Raw genomic sequence first — 18,935 nt, 5'->3', positions numbered from 1 at the left:
CTTCATCTGACATGCCAAGTTTCACACTCTCTGCTAGAGAAAAATCTATTAGAAAGCGAGATCAAGCAAGGGCTGTCCAACACAGTTCAGTGTTACAGGGCAGGAGGGATCAAAGCAGATTTTATCCCTGCTCCTAAATAATGCCAGAGGAAGACTTTTTGGTCCAAATACTTTAAAGCCATTTATACTTCTGCTTAATCCCTCTTTAAATACTTTCTTATCAATAACTGAGAAGTGTCCCATCATTTGGGCTTCTGGACCCTCTGTATCTGCTGCTCCAGCCAGTGAACAGACCTTCACCACCTTCAGTGGGAATGGAACCAGCACTTTAATGATTTGCACAGCAATGGCCTGAATTTTTTAGAAGTTTCACACCCTGGTAAATCACGCCAGAGCTGATAGGAACTGCAATTGCTGTGCTGGTGGGCAGCCAAGGACAGAACCAAAACTCAGATTCAAATCTTCTAATTATCAGCCCTCCCTTGGAAGTTAAGGAATGCACAACCAGAAGGCAACCCACGTGTAGGCTGTTAAATGCACATACATTGATAATTAATACAGACATTAATACTATGTCTGGAAAAGCAAACAGCTCTGTTTTCTTTATACAGGCCCAGGTTTGTAATCCACTTATTTTCATTTTCTAAAACTTTCTAGATTGACTGTTAAGTCAAGTTTTAAAACTTCACTGCTTCCGCTCCTATCACAAAGGAATTAGCAAGCAAACTGTGAGGCTCAGACAATGGTTAATACTTTGAGACACTAATTGGCCATATTTAATGAATTTAATTTGCAGCAGCCATGCTAATACGCATAACTATTAACTCTGCCCAGCTTTACCTTCCATGGGACCTGCACCTGCTCCCATTAACTTCAGTGGGATGCAGATCAAGGCCACAGCATTAATTCCTCCTGGACCTCTTCAGCAGCACTAATTAACCCTCACAGGTGGCTTCAACACAACGACCAGAGAGTTGACAGAAAGTTGCTCAGTGGGAACCCCAGTGAACTGTCCTGCTGCTCCAGAGAATCTCAGTGCAGTCAAACTTTGCTCCCCAATACCCCTTTCTCTCAGGAAGGGAACTGCACGTCTAAGGTGACGAGCAGGGCACGTCTCTCCCAGCACGAAATCCTGACAGCTGAAGGTGACGAGAATACGCCTCAACACTTGGCTCTTACGCTGCACTTTGTTCCTTCAGAGACCTGGACAGGCACTGATTCGATTTGCTAAGTCAGTGCTTTCCTGAGGGCTCTGCTATCAGCTCATCACTGATGAGCGGAGCTGCGTGACCCACCTCCATATTAAAGACCAGCCTGGCTCTTACTCGCAGCCTGTTCAAAGGAAATCGGCGAGCCCGTGAACCAGAAATACTCTGTTTATAGAGAGCCCTCCCTTGGAAGCAGAAAGAAACTGAAATATTACAGACAGAACTTGTTCAACTGTGTTTTGGAAGTGGCACGCCTCGTAGGAAAAGCACTACTTGGGATCAGCAACGCTCCGTTTCGAGACACGCTTGAAGTAGCAATTAAAGCTAAAGTGGGGACACGGCAACGAGGAGCACTCCCAACACAACCCCACCTTAATTACAATGTACATACACAGAGCAGCCCGTACGCTGCCTCCCTTCAGCACTCCCGGCTCTCTACCTCTATAATATCCTGTATGCAAAAATTAGTTTTAACAAAAATAAAACTCTTTGCTCAGCCAAAAAAGCACCAGCCTGCACCCCGCTCCCTTGCACCATCTGTGCGTGTTTATTCTCAGCCTTCTGGGGAAAAAAAAAAAAAACAAACCAAAAAAAAAAACACTCTAACGTTTTACTAATCTTTATGCCCCGCCACTATAAATAAAACAAATAAAGCCCAACAACACTTAAGCATCGTAGCTAAAACACATCCAATCCACTCCGATTATTTCTGCTCGTCTGTCCACGAATAGCTGCAGCCATCGGCTTTAGGGGAAGCGTGCAAGTCAGACCGCATTTATTTACAGTTGCACTATCGAGAAAAAGCCTTTCCCCATCTCCTTGTTCTATGAATATTTCAAAACACTTGGGTTTTTTTCCTTTTTTTACCTCTTTTTTTTTTTTTTTTGGGGGTGGGAGGGTTGGAGGGGGGGATGGCGAGCAGGGATGCTAGCCCAGGTCCTGCCCCTCAGTTCTACATTTCCCCGTGTTTCCAGGTCGCCCCGAGTTCTCGCTGGGAGGGATGCGCGGGGCGCGGAGCAGCCCCGCACGCAGAGGCGCGGACCCGGGGACACGGACCCACCCCCGGAGAAAGGGACAGCGCCCGCAGCCCCCCGGCCCCCGCAGCCCAGACCCGCCACCTACGTCCCCAGCGTCTCCTTGAACTCGAAGATCTTCTTGATGTCCTCCGCCTGCTTCTTCCAGGAGCCGCCGCCGTCCCCGTTCTCCCGGGCCATGGCCGCGCAGCCCCGCGGATGCCGCGCCGGCGGCTCCGAGCCCTGGGGCGGCTTTTGCTTTCTCTTCTGCCGCGGCAGCAGCGGCTGCTGCTGCTGTTTCTTCTTCTTCTTCTTTTTTTTTTTTCTCCTCCTCCTCCTCCTCCTCCTCCTTCTTCTCCCCTTCCTCCTCCTCCTCCTCCTCACACTTCCTGCCCGCCGCCGCTTTTATTTCCTCCGCTCTCCGGCGGGCTCCGCGAGTGTCACTTTTCCTGGGCTATTTCCTCCCAACTTTCTCTTCACCCCCCCGCTTTCCCTCCCCTCCTCTCCCCTCCTCCGCGCTCCCCCTCCCCGCGGAGCCGCTTGGCGGGGCTGCCCCGTCCCTCCCTCCCTCCTTCCTCGCCCCGCGCAGCAGCTGCGCGTCCCGGGGTCACTTTGCTCCCTGACTGACCCACCCCGAGGAAAAGTCCTTCTTTTTTGTTGTTGTTGTTGTTGTTTTGGGGTTTTCTCTCTCTCTCCCTCCCCCTTTTTTTTTTCTTTTTTTTTTTTTTTTTTTTTAAGGGAGGGAGGTCACTGTTTCTCTTCCCCCACCCTCCCGTGCGGGGCCCCGTGGGATGCTCAGCTCCCGGGCGCGGTGCGGTGCGGAGCGATGCGGCCCCGCGGGCACAGCGGCTGTGCGCGGTTGTTATGGCAATGGGAGGAGGAAGAAGAGGAGGAGGAGGAAGAAGAGGAGGAGGAGAAGGAGGAGGCAGCCCCGCCGCTGCTCTGCTGCCTGGCGCTGCCCCTCCTGACTGAATGAAGATAATTCGCATTGCACCAAAACCGCGCACGTCAAACGGGAGGGGAGGGAAAGCAGCGAGAGGGAAAAAAAAAAAAAAAGGAAAGCAGGGAAAAAAAAATAAATTCGAAAGCCACACCACAAACGGCGGCGCTGCCTGGCCGGGCGCTGCGCGGGGTTGCGCCGGGATGCGCGGGGGCTGCCGTGCCCACCTGCCTCGCACGCAGATACACGAGCCTGGGATGCAGAAACGCACCCCATGGCAAGGACCACCCTTAGCCAGCACAACCCTCGGTGCACCCAGCGAAGCGAGGGGCACCCAAACAGAGGGGCCGCGCAGCCCAGGGGCAGGGGATGGGCACCGCGCAGCCACGGTGAGAGCCCCCAGCCCTGACACGGTGCCCACCCCGCCGGCACCGCCGTCTGAGCCGGGCACGGCATGGGCCTGTCACACTGTCACACACGCGTGGCTGGGATTATTGCTAAAAGCAGCTTTTTCTCGGCGACACTGAGACCTCTAGCGTCGTCGCATCGGGCACGGGCTGAGCTCTGATGCGGGGTGACAGGCAGGATTCCTCAGACATCAAGGAAAATGACAGTCTAGGCTAAGGGAGATATGTTTGTAGTTGAGATCTTCGGGCTGCCGTTACAGGATAGGTAAGGCACTAAAAAAGTGCAGTTCTTTTGGGACACCCAAGTTACTTGACTAAATCAGAGGCTTTGCTGCTGGCAGGCACAGGCACTCCAGTGCCTCCAGGGCACCTCCAAACCTCGTCAGCTCCAAACCTGATCATCAAAACAGGACCTGGAAATAAATCTAAATACAAGGAGCTAAATAACATTTACTCTGCTAATGTGATTGTATACATATAATTGTTTAACATGTATTGTGTCTTTTAATAGATTCCTTAAAATTCTACTTTAGAAGCTGGTTTTCCAGATTTCTCATGTTTCATGAGCAGAATGTACCAGATATCAGCCTTTGAGGCTTATCCTGGGTCTGGGCTGTAGCTGTGCCTCTCATCTCAAAGGGGCTGTGGCAGAGGTCGGAGTTCATAGGTGGGTGAAAGTGTGAACTTGGAACACAGGTTGGGGTGTTTGGTCAATGCTACCCTCTGCTGGGCAGAGCCACTCAGTTTTGCACGTGCCAGCCCTGATTTATTACTGCACCCCTCTACTCTGATGCTTTGGTGGCTCTCCAGCCACATGGACAGCCCAAACATCTCAGAATTTCCTGCAGTGGATGCTTATGTCACAGCATGCACTTTGGAACAGATTTCCTTCTGCTCATGGCTTATTCCTCTCTTCTCACCACCCTCAGGATTTGTTTTTATTGCATGATCCTTCCAACCTGCTCCCTGGTAGTGTCACCAGGAGTCCCCAGGCAGCCTCACAATGCCACTGCATACCTGGGAAATGAGAGATGTGACTGACCTAAAAGGATGCAGCTGACTACCAAATGCAAGTTTCCCTTCAACCCACACCACTGTGATGTTTCCTCTCTTTTTCACCACGTGTAAATCACTGGGTACTAGAAATGCCACGCTGTGATTTGGGATTAGTGAGTGGAGCTACTGACAGGTGACCTCCTATCTTCAGGAGAAGATTGAGAGAGCGTGTGAGGCCAGAGAGGGCAAGTGTGATGGTCTGCCCTGACCTCCAGCGTGGTAGAGGCCAAAGAGCTCCATCCATCCAGAAGAAGAGCACTGTAACTTACCCTGGAGCTATGGCACAGCAAAACCATCCACCACTATTATTTATGGTTGCCACACCAGTCCTCACAGCATCATGTTAAAATCTCACTGCACAGACAGCGTCGCCCACTTCTCCATCCCTGCTTTCAGCCAGCAAAAATTTTACTTGAAATTGCTCAGATTCTTGCCAATGCTGCAATTTCTCAGCATCAACACGGCATAAGTTAAAGGTAAAAGTACAGGTCAGTCTGTAAATCTGAGTTCTATTTTCCTTATTTAACCTGCACCTTTAGCACGGCATGAATGTGCTTTTTTGTGACAAAATAACTCACATTTGAAGGTAGTGGTAATATAGAAATCTCTGGAGCCATTATAGTTTTAATGAGAAGTGTAGGAGATGCTCCTATTAGGCAGGGACCACTGGCACAATAGACTGTAAAAGCCCCTTCAGAGTCATTACAATCTGTCATGTCAGGCTGAATTTAGGGAGTCTGTAATCTTCCTTGACTGACAAGCTCCTGCAGAGCTATTGTAGCTATTTGAAGAACAGGTATTTTTTTAAAAATTAAAAATCTTACGTTAAAAGTTCCCTCTGGAGTGGCAGGATATGCTGCTGCTGTGGGGCTCTGCACGGCTGTACTCAGTGTTTAATTACCTACAACCAGATTGCAAGAACAGTAATCGAGTGGTAAAATGAAGCACACAGAAATGCCAGCATTAAAACTGACAATAAAACATCAATTCAGGCCCTCTTAGTGGCTTCATGGAGGCCATCTCTCGTTACCTGGGCATGAGCAGACGTGGCTGATGCGTGTTTGGAAGAGCTACACACGCTGCACATGCACCCAACCACTCCGTGCAACAGCACAGATGGACAAGGTCCAGCTTTTTTTTTTTTTTTTTTTAAAGCCTCCCGTGGAAATATTGTAAATTTAGGGGAGAAACTGAAAATCGACTTCTATGAGAGATATTTTATTTCAGGATAAAGCGATGGGATTTTTGGAGTAATATTTGAAACTGCGTTTTTACTGCTTGGGTCCTCCCAAGTGGTGTTGTGGCTCATAATATGTATGGTATGGCCACGATCACTGCTGGCCCTTCATGTGGGCACTGTGCAAATTGTATTGTCATGAACAGAAATAATGGAGCCATGTCTGGTTTTGAAGCTTTTCCACTTGTAACCTGGCTTTCTTCAGCTGAAATTCTAGAACACTGGATGTCTTTCCCAATGTTGTTTCTAAGCCACGCGATCTGATCTCCCTTTCCAATTACAAACCAGCACTATTGATGCTTTTCTGCAAGAACATGAGAAACGTGCCTGTCACTCAGCTGCTGGGGCCTGACCCCAGCAGAGGAGCACCCCCATGTCCCCGGGTGTTTAGGGTTAAAACCTCACGTACAAGCTGCAATCTGCAAGGCAGCAACTCCAGCATCTGAGCTGGAGCAGCATCAACGTAAAGCAAACACCACTCGAGCCCACAGCTGTTCCCAGCTTGCTGCCTTTCCTACCACGCAGCAACCTCAGAGAGCTCATGACAGAAAAAATTTGGGCCAGCCCTGGTGAGAGGAAGGTGGATTCTTGGTGTCACACACGCGTAGGTGTACGCACACGTGCAACCTGCAGGAGAGCAGGAGCGAGGTTGTTCAGCGCTGGGCCGCTCCCCGGCGCTGATAACAACATGTCATGCCCGAGTGTAGACTTTGGCTGGAAGTCCAAAGCAAAAGTGACATCTCAGGTGCTTCGTGGCCTCTGGGACAAGCCCGAGATGAAATAAAATCCTGGGGCAAGGCATCAAACAAATTTCGGCAGCGCATGTTGCTGTCTTAACATTTTTAGATGCCGGGTCTGACTAGCATGGTAATAATTCCATCCAAACTCACTTGGTTTTTCGTGCATTCACAGCATTCCTTGGCCTTTTCGAGGGTGGAAATGCTGCAGCTCCAGCCTGTGCTTCACTTGGAAATTTGGAGGAAATCCTCTTGTGTATTATGCTGAGTTGTGAGAAAATTAACTTATTACTAGATTTGCTTGCTTTAAAAAAAGAGAGGTAAAATTGCTTATTTTAAATGAGAAAACTGCTTATTGTAAAAAAAAAAATGCTCACTGCTATTTCTTTAATTGGATAGTAATTTAAAAGAACTGCATTTTGAAAGGTGCACTTTGATAGGGGACCACAGGTTTCGGGTTTTCATCACAGATGAAACTACTACTTATGGTTTTAATGTTCTCCAGATTAGTTTTGACCCCACAAATTTCAGTACAGAAAATAATAAACTCATCCAAGAATGTCCACAACAGCAAGCTGAACCTGCTGCTGCTGCTGCAATGTTCCTTTGAGCTAATTTAGGACTTTTCAGTGATTTTAGAAGACTTTGACTCATTCTTTAAATCAAGAGGCTGCATGTGAAGAAAAGAACACAAATCCACACCAAACAAGAGACTTCTGCACATCTCAGGAACGTGGTGGTTTGTGTCCGTTTTAGGGTTAAATATAATCTATGTCCTTCCACCACCTTTAAGCACATTAAAGCCTTAGATCAGTTTAAGCTCTTCAAGATGACCTAAGGCTCTTGCTCCTCTTAGATAGCTAAAACACTGTCCAAAAACATGCAGAAGCGAGGGAGAGGAGGTGATAGATGGTTGCTGCCACTGCTGCTTTTCTCACAGGAAGGAGGGAGTTTAAATTGCCATCAGGTTTTTAACCATGTCTGTAAAGTGGAATAAGCAAGAGCTGAAGCAGACGTGAATCCTCAACCTGCAGTTAATTGCCTGAAGACCATCTGCTGCTTGGTTAAGCTCCCAGGTGCTGATATGACTCGTGAGGTTTATAGATGCCAGCCAACCCCTTTAAATTGTGCCTTCTCTTCCCTGGTTTTATTCTCACAGGAATAAATCTAGGAAGTTAGAGGACGAAAGTTTTGATAACATGAGGCCACTTGTTTCACTGTGGCAAAAATGGCATTTAAGAGAATAATAACCATGCTGAACACATCACTTACACTCTGCTGTGCTATGTGTGCATCGCAATAAATCTTTAAACTCAGGGTCGTAAATCATGGTCATATAAAAGTGCAGCGGGAGGGAAAAAAACTATCACTGCCAAAGCGGAAGAGAGAGGAGTAACACGGTGGTGCAGATGGATGTGGGCAATGGGAGAGCTGGCAGGAGACAGACAGGGAGCAGGGAACAGATGAGAGATGGGCAGGACAGAGGGATGAGGGACAGGAGATGCTCCCAGTGACAAAAGTTACAGAAAGCAGAACCACACATCCCACTTGGTTCCTGCTGTTGAGCTCTGGAGTCCCAAATCCCGGTGTTTCTCTGGTGCCAAGCACCAAGTGTGAAATCACCAGACATATTTCATAACCTTAGAGAGCTGCATGGTCAACACAAATCCTGCTCTCACATCTCCTCTCTCAGACCCTGAGCTGCAGAGTTGGAGCTCTGGCTTGTGATCCAACGGCCTGAGTCTCAATAATGAGACAAGGATTGGTAAAAATGAGAACTGGATCTTTCTCCGGTTAATTTGGTGGATTTGGCTTTGCACAGTTGTTTTGTGAGGGGAGTACCAAGTTGGGACATTACATGTCCAAAGTTTATATTGAAAGAACATTAGGTGATGAGGTAAGGACTGAGAAGCTGCAAAATATCAAAAAAAGAAGTTTCCCAACGACTTCCAATTCAACACCACAGAACCATTTAGATTGGAAAATACATTTAAGATCACTGAGTCCAACCACTGACCCAGCACTGCCAAGCCCACCACTAAACCCTGTCCCAAGGTGCCACATCCTACATGGCCTTTAAATATCTCCAGGGATGGTGACTCAGCCACTTCCCTGGGCAGCCTGTGCCAGTGCTTGACAACCCTTTCAGGGAAGATATTTTTTCTAATATCCAATCTAAACCTCCCCTGGTACAAATTGAGGCCATTTCCTCTTGTCATGTGTTATTTGGGAGAAGAGACCAACCCATACCTCAATCTCCTTTCAGGAAGTTGTAGAGAGTGAAGAGGTCTCCCCAAATCTCCTTTTCTCCAGACTGAACCCCCAGTTCTCTCAGCCTCTTCTCATCATGCTTGTGCTCCAGACCCTTCCCCAGCCCTGTTGCCTGTCTTTGGACACGCTCCAGCACCTCAATGTCCTTCTTTTCGTGAGGGACCCAAAACTGAGCCCAGGATTTGAGGTGTGGCCTCACCAGTGGAAAGTGCAAGGGGATGGTCATTGCCATAGTGCTGCTGACCACATTATTGCTCATACAAGCCAGGATGCCACTGGCTTTCTTGGCCACCTGGGCACACTGCTGGCCACTACAAGTTTACTCGGTTTTTATTTGGTTGGGTTTTTACCCACGGGATTTCTCCCTTTCTATGAACAGTTCAGCGTAGGGAATTCAGCTGCACAGCAAAGGAGCTGCCCATAAGGGTCTCCTTCCTATTCCTGCTGCCTCACCCAGGGCACTCAGGGTGGATTTGCACCGGGAGACAGGAACAAGACATCGGGAGTTGCGCTTCGGGCACACGACGTGCAGAGAAACACCGAGCGCTCCGGAAGATCAGATCCCTCCCGAGCTGCAAATCGAGCACCCAAAATTAGCAAGCGTCGTTTGATCGTTTTGGCCTTAATCTCCTGTGTGTGGCTCAGTTCCCCCAGCTGGTGATGCCGCAGGAGCGCTGTGAAGATAAACGCATTAATATTGATCAGCCACCGAGGCATCACAGAGACACTCGCAAGGAAATTAATGCTGAATGCAGTGTGTGGTTTGAACAGCGTGTGTTAATGTGGCCTGGGGCAATTCACCGGATTAAAATAACCCCAAATGAGAGGTGATCAGACAATTAAAGGATGCACCGCACTTGATGTGCACAAAGGCCCGAATTGGGGCTGTGCAGGCTTTACAACCCGACTGTCTCCTACACGTGGGGTTAACAGTCCGTGCCCTCAGGAAGGGAGGGTTATCTCATCACACCTCTCTCTGCACTGCCTCCATTCACCTGCCTGTTGGTCTCCTCCACCCCTAACAAATTTTGACTGTCACACCCAACCACATATAATGCCACCATAGGGCAGCCCAAAAAGAGAAGTTTACTGAAAATGAGGAGTCAGAGAAGAGAGAAAAGATCCAGTTATTCCTCCCCAGCAAGACATGTTGCTTTGTTTGGACATCAGGGAGACTGGAGAAGATGCAAGTGCAGCGGAGGACACAAGTGTGTAGGATGTGGGGCTCGGCTGGTTTAGCTGCCCACCACACTCTTCTTACATCCAATGGATTATCCATCGGGAAACTTGGCTTGCGAACCTCAAAATAATATTTAGAGGCCAGATGCTACCAGCTGTGAAGCACTCAGTAGTCATAGTTATGCTGATTGGAACCATAGAAGAGCCTCTCTTCCCTCTCCAGCCTGGCCCATGCTTGCACTGGGTCCATGTTCACCCAGAGGATGCATCACAACTCCTTAGCTTCATGCAGTTTCACTGTTAAGGCTGTACATTTACTGTGACTTTTCACCTTCCTGAGCTTGATGTGCTTACCTGAGCCATGTGAATGTTGCAGCAACACAACTCACTTCCAAGGGTGACAGGCCAGAGTCATTCCCTCCAGAAGAGGTGACTGATTCTGGATGTCACCTCCACTTGCACCGAGGAGAAATGTCGATAGCCTCCAGCTCCATCTCACCACACCAATGAGTCAAATAACAAGTGAAGAGTGGAGGAAAAAAATTAAATGACAGAGGCAGGGAAAGAAGATATAGGGAGCCATTCACTTGCCCATGAAGTAATCACTTTTTTCATTTAAACAGAACACTCAGCTATCTTTTATATTGTTATTGGTAAAGTCCTCTTAGAAGCTGGAAATTAATTTTTTTTTTTATCTTCTCATTTTCTCTTTTTCCCATTTGGTGAACATTGCTTTTATTTCAAGGTTTCTCACAGGACTGAAATGAACTTGACTCATTTTCCTCTTTCCTTCCGCAGGCATTAACGTTGCTGAATTACGAAGGGAGAAGGAGCTTTGCTAATTAACTTCAGTCACATTAAGTCCAGGCTGACACTCACGTACAAGGAGCAGCACAGTGCAATTGGCCAGCCATGGGCACCTGGGCCAACAGCCAGAACAGAGTCCTGTTGCCCAAACCAACCCAGAAGAGGTGTTTTAATTTTTAATCACGGGCACACTCCCTAATGTGTTATTTAGGGCTGCAGCAGGGTTGCATTGCAGGGATGGTGCTGGAAAGGTAAAGGAAATGTTCCTGCATTTATCCCATCCTCTTCCAGACCTGCAAGAGCTGCTGGGTGGACCTTAGTAGGCCATGGGAAGCTGGACACTACAAAATCCAGGGTGAGACCCATTAAAAAGCTCATGTGTAGCTTGGAAAAAAAAAGCTAATGGGTGAAGAGGACCTATATGAGAAATGGGAAGAGAAAAGTAGGCTTTCACATGAGCATGAGCTTGTTCAAATCCAGATTTCTATTCTTTACAGAAAACACAAATTTGCAACAGCTTTAGGCCATGTCCTAGTGCTCCCTGGCAGACAGAGCTCAAATTCAGCAGGTGCTTTAGAGAAAAGCACAAGAGCCTTTCCCTCTTCATCCCTCCAGAACAGGGACATCAGGACCGTCCCGGGCTGTGTCCTGAGCTCAGCTCTTCCTGTGGGGAGGGTAAACATCTGAACTCGAAGCTACCGGTTGGGTTGACCGAGGACAACCAACGCAGGTGATAATCCTGTTGGCAAAACCAGGCTTTACTCATGGAGTAGCCGTAAATTTGGGATGATCTTTTGGATTTAGGCTTAATCACTGCCTGACTCTGCCCAGTCTCCAGCAGCAAACAAGTGAGAGAGTTGAGCTGGAGCTGCCCAGGGGCCAAATCAGTGCCCTCCACTCTTTGCAAGCCACGCTCCATTTACACAACATAATTGCCAGATGAGCTGCCAAGCAAAGGAAGGATCCAATTTTGTAATTGTAGCCAAAAGCCTCATTCACTGCCAGATCTGAAAAACAGAAGTTGCCAGTGTTTAGCAAAATAAGGCATTTTTTGGAAAGTTTTACTGGAATTCCTGACTTTCAGGACGCCAGGGCCAGTGTCAGCTGGTGCAATTCTTCCAACTGTCCAAACTCATGCCTGCAGGGATGTGAGCAGACTGTGAAAGGATCTCCAGAAGGTGAGTTAATGCAGAGCTGGATGGTGAGGGAAAGGATTCTAGTAGAAGGGTGAACCTCATTTTTCATGAGCTCTATAACTCAGCTGGAAAAATGTGCTCTCATCTAATTGAGGTGAAAGCTACAGCCCCACAAAAGGTTGTTACACTGTGTTTAATCAAACCAGTGTCTCTAAGCCTTGGGCCACAATGCAGGTGGCTTTCTCTGATGGAACTGGAGTTCACTTTGTGCTCTTTGAAAACTCATTTAATTGGATGGCATATTTTAGGCACTCTCCCTTAATTAAATCTGCATAGGCACAGAAAGCAAGGAATGCCAAGGTAGTTTATCAAACTCTGCTCCTTTCACTTAGCAGTACCCATTTTCCCCCCCACCATCAAACTGCCAAATCCTCTCTCAGGCCAGCTGTGGGCTGAATGATGCCTTGACAGGCTCTTGTCCACCTGCCTTCCTTCTCCTCTCACCCATGCACAGGGCTATGAGCAGTGACTGCTGCAGACAGTTTGCCCTGTGACCACAGCAAACCCCACTAGCTTTCAAAAAGAGGTTCCTCGCCTCAATTTTGCAATATTTTCTGCTGGAAGATGATGATATCTGTCCTATTTGCCATCAAAGCTCCTGTCTCGTTATGTCATTGCTGCATGCTCTTTGAAAAGCAGCACAACCATCCTCATTATTAAAGAGGGAAACCGAAGTGCAGTGAAGCCATTGGACCCATCATCCACGTCACTGGAATGTTTGAATCAGGTTAAGTCTCACTGAAGCTCAGGGACCCTCACACAACCCTTCATGGGCCCCCAAACATCAGCCCCCAAATGGAGGTCCAGGTCTCCAGCTAAACCAAAGGCCTGGTGTGGATGTTACATCTCTCACCAGCTGCTCCTCCATCTCGCTCCGTTTTGATAACAGCTTGTACCAAAGAGATTATTAAACAGTGGTGCCCCACGTCTCCCCGTGGTTTCTGTGACTTTGTGAGGCTCCATGGTTGGGCTGGGACCTGGCTCTGTGCAGGAGAGGTGAGCCAGAGCTCACAGAAAATGAGCACAAAAGCAACTGTGGAAAAAACCAGGAACCTCCTGCCAGCTCCCTACAACACCCGGGCTGCCACTGCCCCAGAAGTTTCTATCAGACAAAGCATTGCATCTGTAATCCCACCACCTCTCTGTGCTCACGAGGGACACCATCCAGCTGCACCCTCATTCCTTCCTCTCCCAAACTGAGCCGTGGTTTCTGCCCTTTGTCCACACACACTGCATTTCCCACAGCCTCTGATCACCGTCCCACCAGAGAGGAATCCAGCCACTCTTTGTTCCCATGGGTCACTTTTTGAGTGGGACTGAGCTGTGTTTTGCCGTGTCTCTGTGTTTCCAGTGCCAGCTGTGGTCAGATAAGATCTAATCTGGGCTCTGCAGGCAGGAAAACACCAGCTAGTGTGAGGGTTTACATTGTGCACCACCATCTTCCTCTCTGAGCTTTTCCATGTAAAAAAACTTGGAGAAAAGGGAACGTGTCCACCAGTGTTTCTTCCACGTAAGCGGCCGTGCTCAAAGCCTGTTTACTGCAAGGCTAATGATGCCCCAGACTGCAGGTGCACACCCTTGGAAGCTTTACACTGCCTCCTCCAGCTGGACTGCATGCACCACAGGCATGTTATACATTCAGACTGTTTTCACAGTCTTAATTAGCCTTAACTAAGAGTGCTGGGCCAGGGTCAAATGGTAAGGAGGTGATGAAGATGGCAGAGGGGTTTGTTTGTCTGGCAGAAGTACCCTAATGCAGATAATCACTGGTCTATGGGCAGGTGACTTCACCAGTGTAAGCAAAGCCTTGAAATTAGAGTGAGCTCATCCTGCCCTTGTACAGCTGCTTCTACCCTTCTGCTAACTTGGGAAGCACAGACATCACCAAGCACTGCAGGACTGTCTGGAAGAAGGCCTGGAAAAACCAAAACACACCTGCAATTCTCCCTAGAAACCTATGATGAAGAGCTGGACTCATCTCACCCACTTTCAGCCTCCAGCACACAGCACGTCTGAGCTCGCTGGCCTGCTCAGGTCCATCCAGTCCACTTTGGACACTCCCAAGTGGATGGAGGGGCCCATTGCTCAGCACTCACCCCAGAGCAAAGCGGTGCTGCCCGCTCGGCACCGCATTTCATCAGACCTGACCTATCCAAGAGCCTTCCTCGGTTTGTGTTTCACTGCACATCTGAAAGGCAGAGTGAATTCTTGCCCTCTCACCCACCAGCACCGGGGCAGGTGAGATGGGTGGGTGGTTTCCAGCAGTGCCACTGCTCAGGCAGCTCCAGGCTGTTAAACCGAAGCGGATCCACCGAAGGCAAAGAGCTAAAAACCACAGCATAGATGGGAATAGACCTAAAGCAGACCCTGTGCTAATACCTGGTGCTGCCTCATCCTTACAAGCCTCGGTTATTATCATCAGGAGGTGGATGAGAAGAGCCTGTTTGACCCAGCAGTCTTTGATTCCTAATTTATGCACCAAAAGGGATAACGAAGTTTAAAGCAGCTGGTTTTTTTTTTTCAACAAGAGCTCCTTTAGCCAGTGAAAAGGGCTGACTGAGAAATGCCTGCCATTCTCCTGGAAGGGGAGATGCTGTTCCTGATGCCACATCTCTCATTATAGCACCGTGACATGGGGCTCCTTGTACCCTGGGTTGCTGTGTGTTTGTCACGGGCTGGAGCACACAGAAAGGCTGTTCAGACAAACAGCTCTCTTCCAGGAACCTGCTGCACCAGCAAGCCTGCAACAGCCACATCTGTGATGTTTTTGACCCAACACAGGCTCATTTATTCTTCCTGCTACCTCCCAGCACAACAACCCCGTCTGCCCTGCCGCTGCTTCCCGTCCCCAGCTCCGTGCCACTTCTTCTTCCGAAGGACCCTCTGCACTAACACACACAACGCCTTGCTGTCCTTAAAAATCATCTCCAAGACAGAAAAAAAGCTCCTGTTTGCCAGAGAATGGCTGTCTTCAGAATGTATCCTATGTGAGGAAAAAAAAAGGGGCTGTTTTTAGTTCTTTTCTTTCTTTTCCTTACTCCTCTTATTATTCCTCCCTCATCTGCCTCTATGCTGCATCAGAAAAACAGCAAGGTCTCCTTGCCTCCTCCCTTAAGGGGAGTCTTCATTACTCTGAAAAAAATCAGACTGAGAGCCATGTGGGCATGCATGTGTACAAACAGCAGGAATAGTTTCCTTTTAGGAAGCAATTTTTATCGAAAAAATTCACGGGCTGGCTGTGGTTTGGGAGCAGCAGGTGCATAAACTGCTGGTGCAGGGGTAGATCTTGTGGCTATCGGTTTGGGGACTGCTTCTCCTCGTGGTATATATTGTATATATGATATAGCAATTACAACCAGTGGGGTTTTGGGTGGTAAAAGAGGCTGTGGATGCAGATTATATGAAGACACACTTGCTCCTGATGGATATTTTTACTGCTGCACTGTGACTTTCTCTTTAAGTGGACCCACAAGGTTTATTCAGGGCAAGCCCGGGACATTTGCTTCCCCAAAGTCCAGGCAGCAAGCAGAGCAGCTGGGCTGGTGGCTGAGGCAGTTTAACACCAGGCAACTTCCCATCCTGATTTCATCCAGCTGTGTGTGATGGTTCCCACCTTCAGCATTTCAAGTGGCAAGCAGTGACTGACAAGTCTGAAGGTGGCACATCACAGTCACCATCCCTTCTCCAACATCAAGTTCAAGACAATGCAGCGTGATCCTGGTAAAATTCCAGTGGATAATTCAATATACAGCCATTCCCACTTTTGTGTGGTGGAATTGGTAGAATGCAAGGACGTAAATAAAGAGAAACTTTTGAGATAACCCTAACTGGCAATACCTTTTTATTTACTGGCATTGTACAGGAACAAGGGACATTTTGGGATAGGCAATTAAAATTTGGTAAGAAAATACCATTCTTGGGACAGAATCCAGCATTTCTTCCACCCTTGGCTGCTCAACCCCAGCAAAGCTTGGCTGGGTGGGCACCCAAAGGTCTTTGACCTTCTCAGTCTCAGCGCTCAGCACATCAGGAGCAGAAGGGACGCTGCAGTGAGGGGCTTTAAGAGAAGCACTTTTCTACCCATTTTCCCCCTTCTCTACCAATGCACTTATTCACCATTCTGAGTTTCTTTGGTTGGGCTATTTCCAGCCTCGGTAAAATTAATTTAGAGCCAAGGAAGCATCTTTGCTGCTTAACGGCTCGGCAGTGTGGCCTTGCTAGGGATGCTCTGCCACCCTGCTACTCACTGATGCTAAATCAATACTAACCAAGGGAGCTCCCAGCAAAAGGCTCTCACACAGCCTGTTTGTGCATCTGAGGTGCCCCATGGTGAGCTGAGAAAACAAGGGCTTGCTTTCCTTTGCCCCCGCCCTCGCTGTGGGAGCGATGCTCCCAAAAACATTCCTCATTCAGCAATTTCCTCAAAATCCTGCCTCCAGGCCTCCTCTGCTGCAAAAGCTGCAAGAAACATCATCCTAATTTCTCAGTTGAGGTGAAGCAAGCCTCTCCAGCTAGGATTGCTTTAAACATCCTGCACTGAACTGGCTGCACACCCTTCCTTGTCCCCTGGAAACGCCCTGGGAGGAAAACATCACCTCTTTGATCATCACATAAAAAAAGGAAAGTCGAGGACCAAAGACTTTTTTTGACAAGGCAGGTGGCATCGCACGTAAATAATAAAAAGGGTTGGGTTTGGGTTTGTTTTTTAACTTTACAAAGATAAATTGAAAGCATTAACCAACAAGACCAAAACACAAGCACCCAGACACCAGCTGGGTGCTCGGGGCAGAGCTCCATCACAGGGCTGGGGAGGGCTGGATCCTCAGCAGGGTGTTTGAACACAGCTCAGAGTTGGCTCCAGTTGTTTCAGAGTGCTTAGTAGGTCAGCATAAGAGCCTGAGGTAAATTTGTTTTATGCAAAAGCCCAGGTTTGCATGGAGAGCTGCCCCAGGCAGCACGGGAATAAATGTGACCTGCTTCCCAAAACCACTGCCTGCACCTTTCCCGCTCCCCACTGGCCTTAGGCTGATGTTAAAAGAAGCCACAGTGCTACTCTTTGAATCACCTCTGCCCATAAGGCTGTGGTCAGCATCTCAGAGGGTATAACTTTGGAGCTGTGCTGATTTCTATGAGCAGAGAACATGGTTCTTTGGGGGTTTTTTGAAGAAGAGAAGCTGTGCAAAGAAGCACATTTGTTTCCACTTTTGTATCTGAAATGGAAGGGCAACCGTTCTTGTTTGGAGAGAAAGTCTGAAGCCCTGTTGGCAGCTCTTTCCTAATGCATAAAATAACAATTTATTCTTATAACCATAAGAAAACATTGCTTTCACATCTCTCTCAGCACAACTGAAAATGTGAATTAATGACTCGTTTCCTACACTCTTGACTGACAAGTCCAGAAGTTATTTTTTGCCTCTATCCTGAGTGCCCAGCTCTACCAGGAGGGTCAATAAAATGGCAATACCCCTGATCTGCTCCCCGTGAGAGGCAGGGCTGCCAGTGTTGCCCATGCCCTCATTAGGACATGCTGCAGGAAAGTCTTTCTGCTGCTGCCACACGCCCAGAGCTCTGGAACTAACGTGCCTACAGCCCCAATAAAGTGTCCTGGGGTTTTGCCTAAGATGGAACAGTATTTCTTTCTAGATCCCATCAGGTTCTTTTAGAACATAGGTAAAGAATTATGATGCCTTCGTAGCTCAAGGACTGCAGCTGAGGCAGATTCCAAGAGGTCTGATGCTGGAATTGCTGTTCTGTTAGAAACTACATAACCAAGAGCCTTTATTAAAGTTATTGGATTCTGAGTATCTAAAACCTGTGACAACTTTCATGATTTAGTCTTTATTGGGAGAGAAAAGCAGTACAGCTGGTGCAAAGGCACAACATCATTATATTTATATTATATTTATAGTTTATGTCATGGAGACAGAAAAAAACACCCCCATCTGAAAGCTTTCATACTGCTCTAAAAGCTGGGAGCAAGTTTCTGAGCTAAAACCACAAGCCCCACACATTTGCTGGTGCAAAGCTTTGCCAGGTGAAGGAGCCTTTTGGATTCAGAGGGGGCTTCTGTGCTGCAGCCCATCCCAAAGCTTGTGAGCAGGCCTAGGGGTGTCTTTCTTCTTCAGCATTCTGACTTTAATGTCTTTCCACGAGGAATACTGGCTTTTGTGCTCCCTTGGATTAAGTGGCAGGCCCTAATGAGCTAGGGATGCAATTTAATAAAGCTCACGTTTGGAGGACGGAAATGGCTCTGTGGAAGGAAATGAAGGAAGGCAGGAAGGGGGGAAGGAGAGCACAGAGGTGCATGGCCTTGGAGCACGAAAAAGCCAAAGATGAAATTGTAAGGACTTGCTGAGTCTTCAAACTCAGAAACAGCCAGAAGGGAGTATCTGCCTCTCCTAATCTGCTTTTGGGAATCACACATATGGATGCTACACTCTTGGTTCCCAAACGTGCTCCCGGAGCTGGAACAGGAATGGTAGAGGTGAAAAGCTGCTCTGGTACACCTGAGACCTTTGCAGGCAGACTCAGTGCTGAAGAAGCAGCCACAGGGAAGTAGATGGTTCCAAGAGTGTGACTTTACTCCAGAACAACGTAGTTTGCCTCCCTCCGGTGTGAGAGCCTCCCTGCCACGCCCTGGATTGAGGGGCTGAGCCCACACCTGGCTCTGTGGGAGTGACAAACCTATGTGAGATGTCCAAAATGCTGGAGTCATCCCACTGTGGAGCAAGCTTGGACCTAGACACTGATGCTGTCCCAAAACACCTCTACCTGCAGGCAGTCCCCGGGCCAGTGCAAGCCAGAAGCTCTGACACTACTGCTGAGAGCTCCAAAAAAACGTCCAAAACACATCCCCTGAGCATATTTTCTTTGGCAGCCTCTTC

At 48.2% G+C, this 18,935-nt stretch overlaps 1 protein-coding gene across 3 annotated transcripts in view; it reads right to left on the bottom strand.

Moving 5' to 3' along the window:
* Positions 1-2,570, bottom strand: part of CAMK1D (calcium/calmodulin dependent protein kinase ID) — a 216,742-nt gene extending 214,172 nt beyond the window's left edge. For all 3 annotated transcript variants that reach the window (XM_050324274.1, XM_050324275.1, XM_050324276.1), the window contains exon 1: positions 2,331-2,570. In XM_050324274.1, the coding sequence (XP_050180231.1) occupies positions 2,331-2,422 (92 nt within the window). In that variant the 5' untranslated portion in view covers positions 2,423-2,570. The remainder of the gene's footprint in view (positions 1-2,330) is intronic.
* Between the last annotated feature and the right edge of the window lie 16,365 nt (positions 2,571-18,935).

Source organism: Myiozetetes cayanensis, unplaced genomic scaffold (genome assembly GCF_022539395.1).
Source record: "Myiozetetes cayanensis isolate MyiCay16 unplaced genomic scaffold, myiCay2020 scf3, whole genome shotgun sequence".
Taxonomy (NCBI): Eukaryota; Metazoa; Chordata; class Aves; order Passeriformes; family Tyrannidae; genus Myiozetetes; species Myiozetetes cayanensis.
This window is presented reverse-complemented; position numbering and strand designations above follow the sequence as displayed.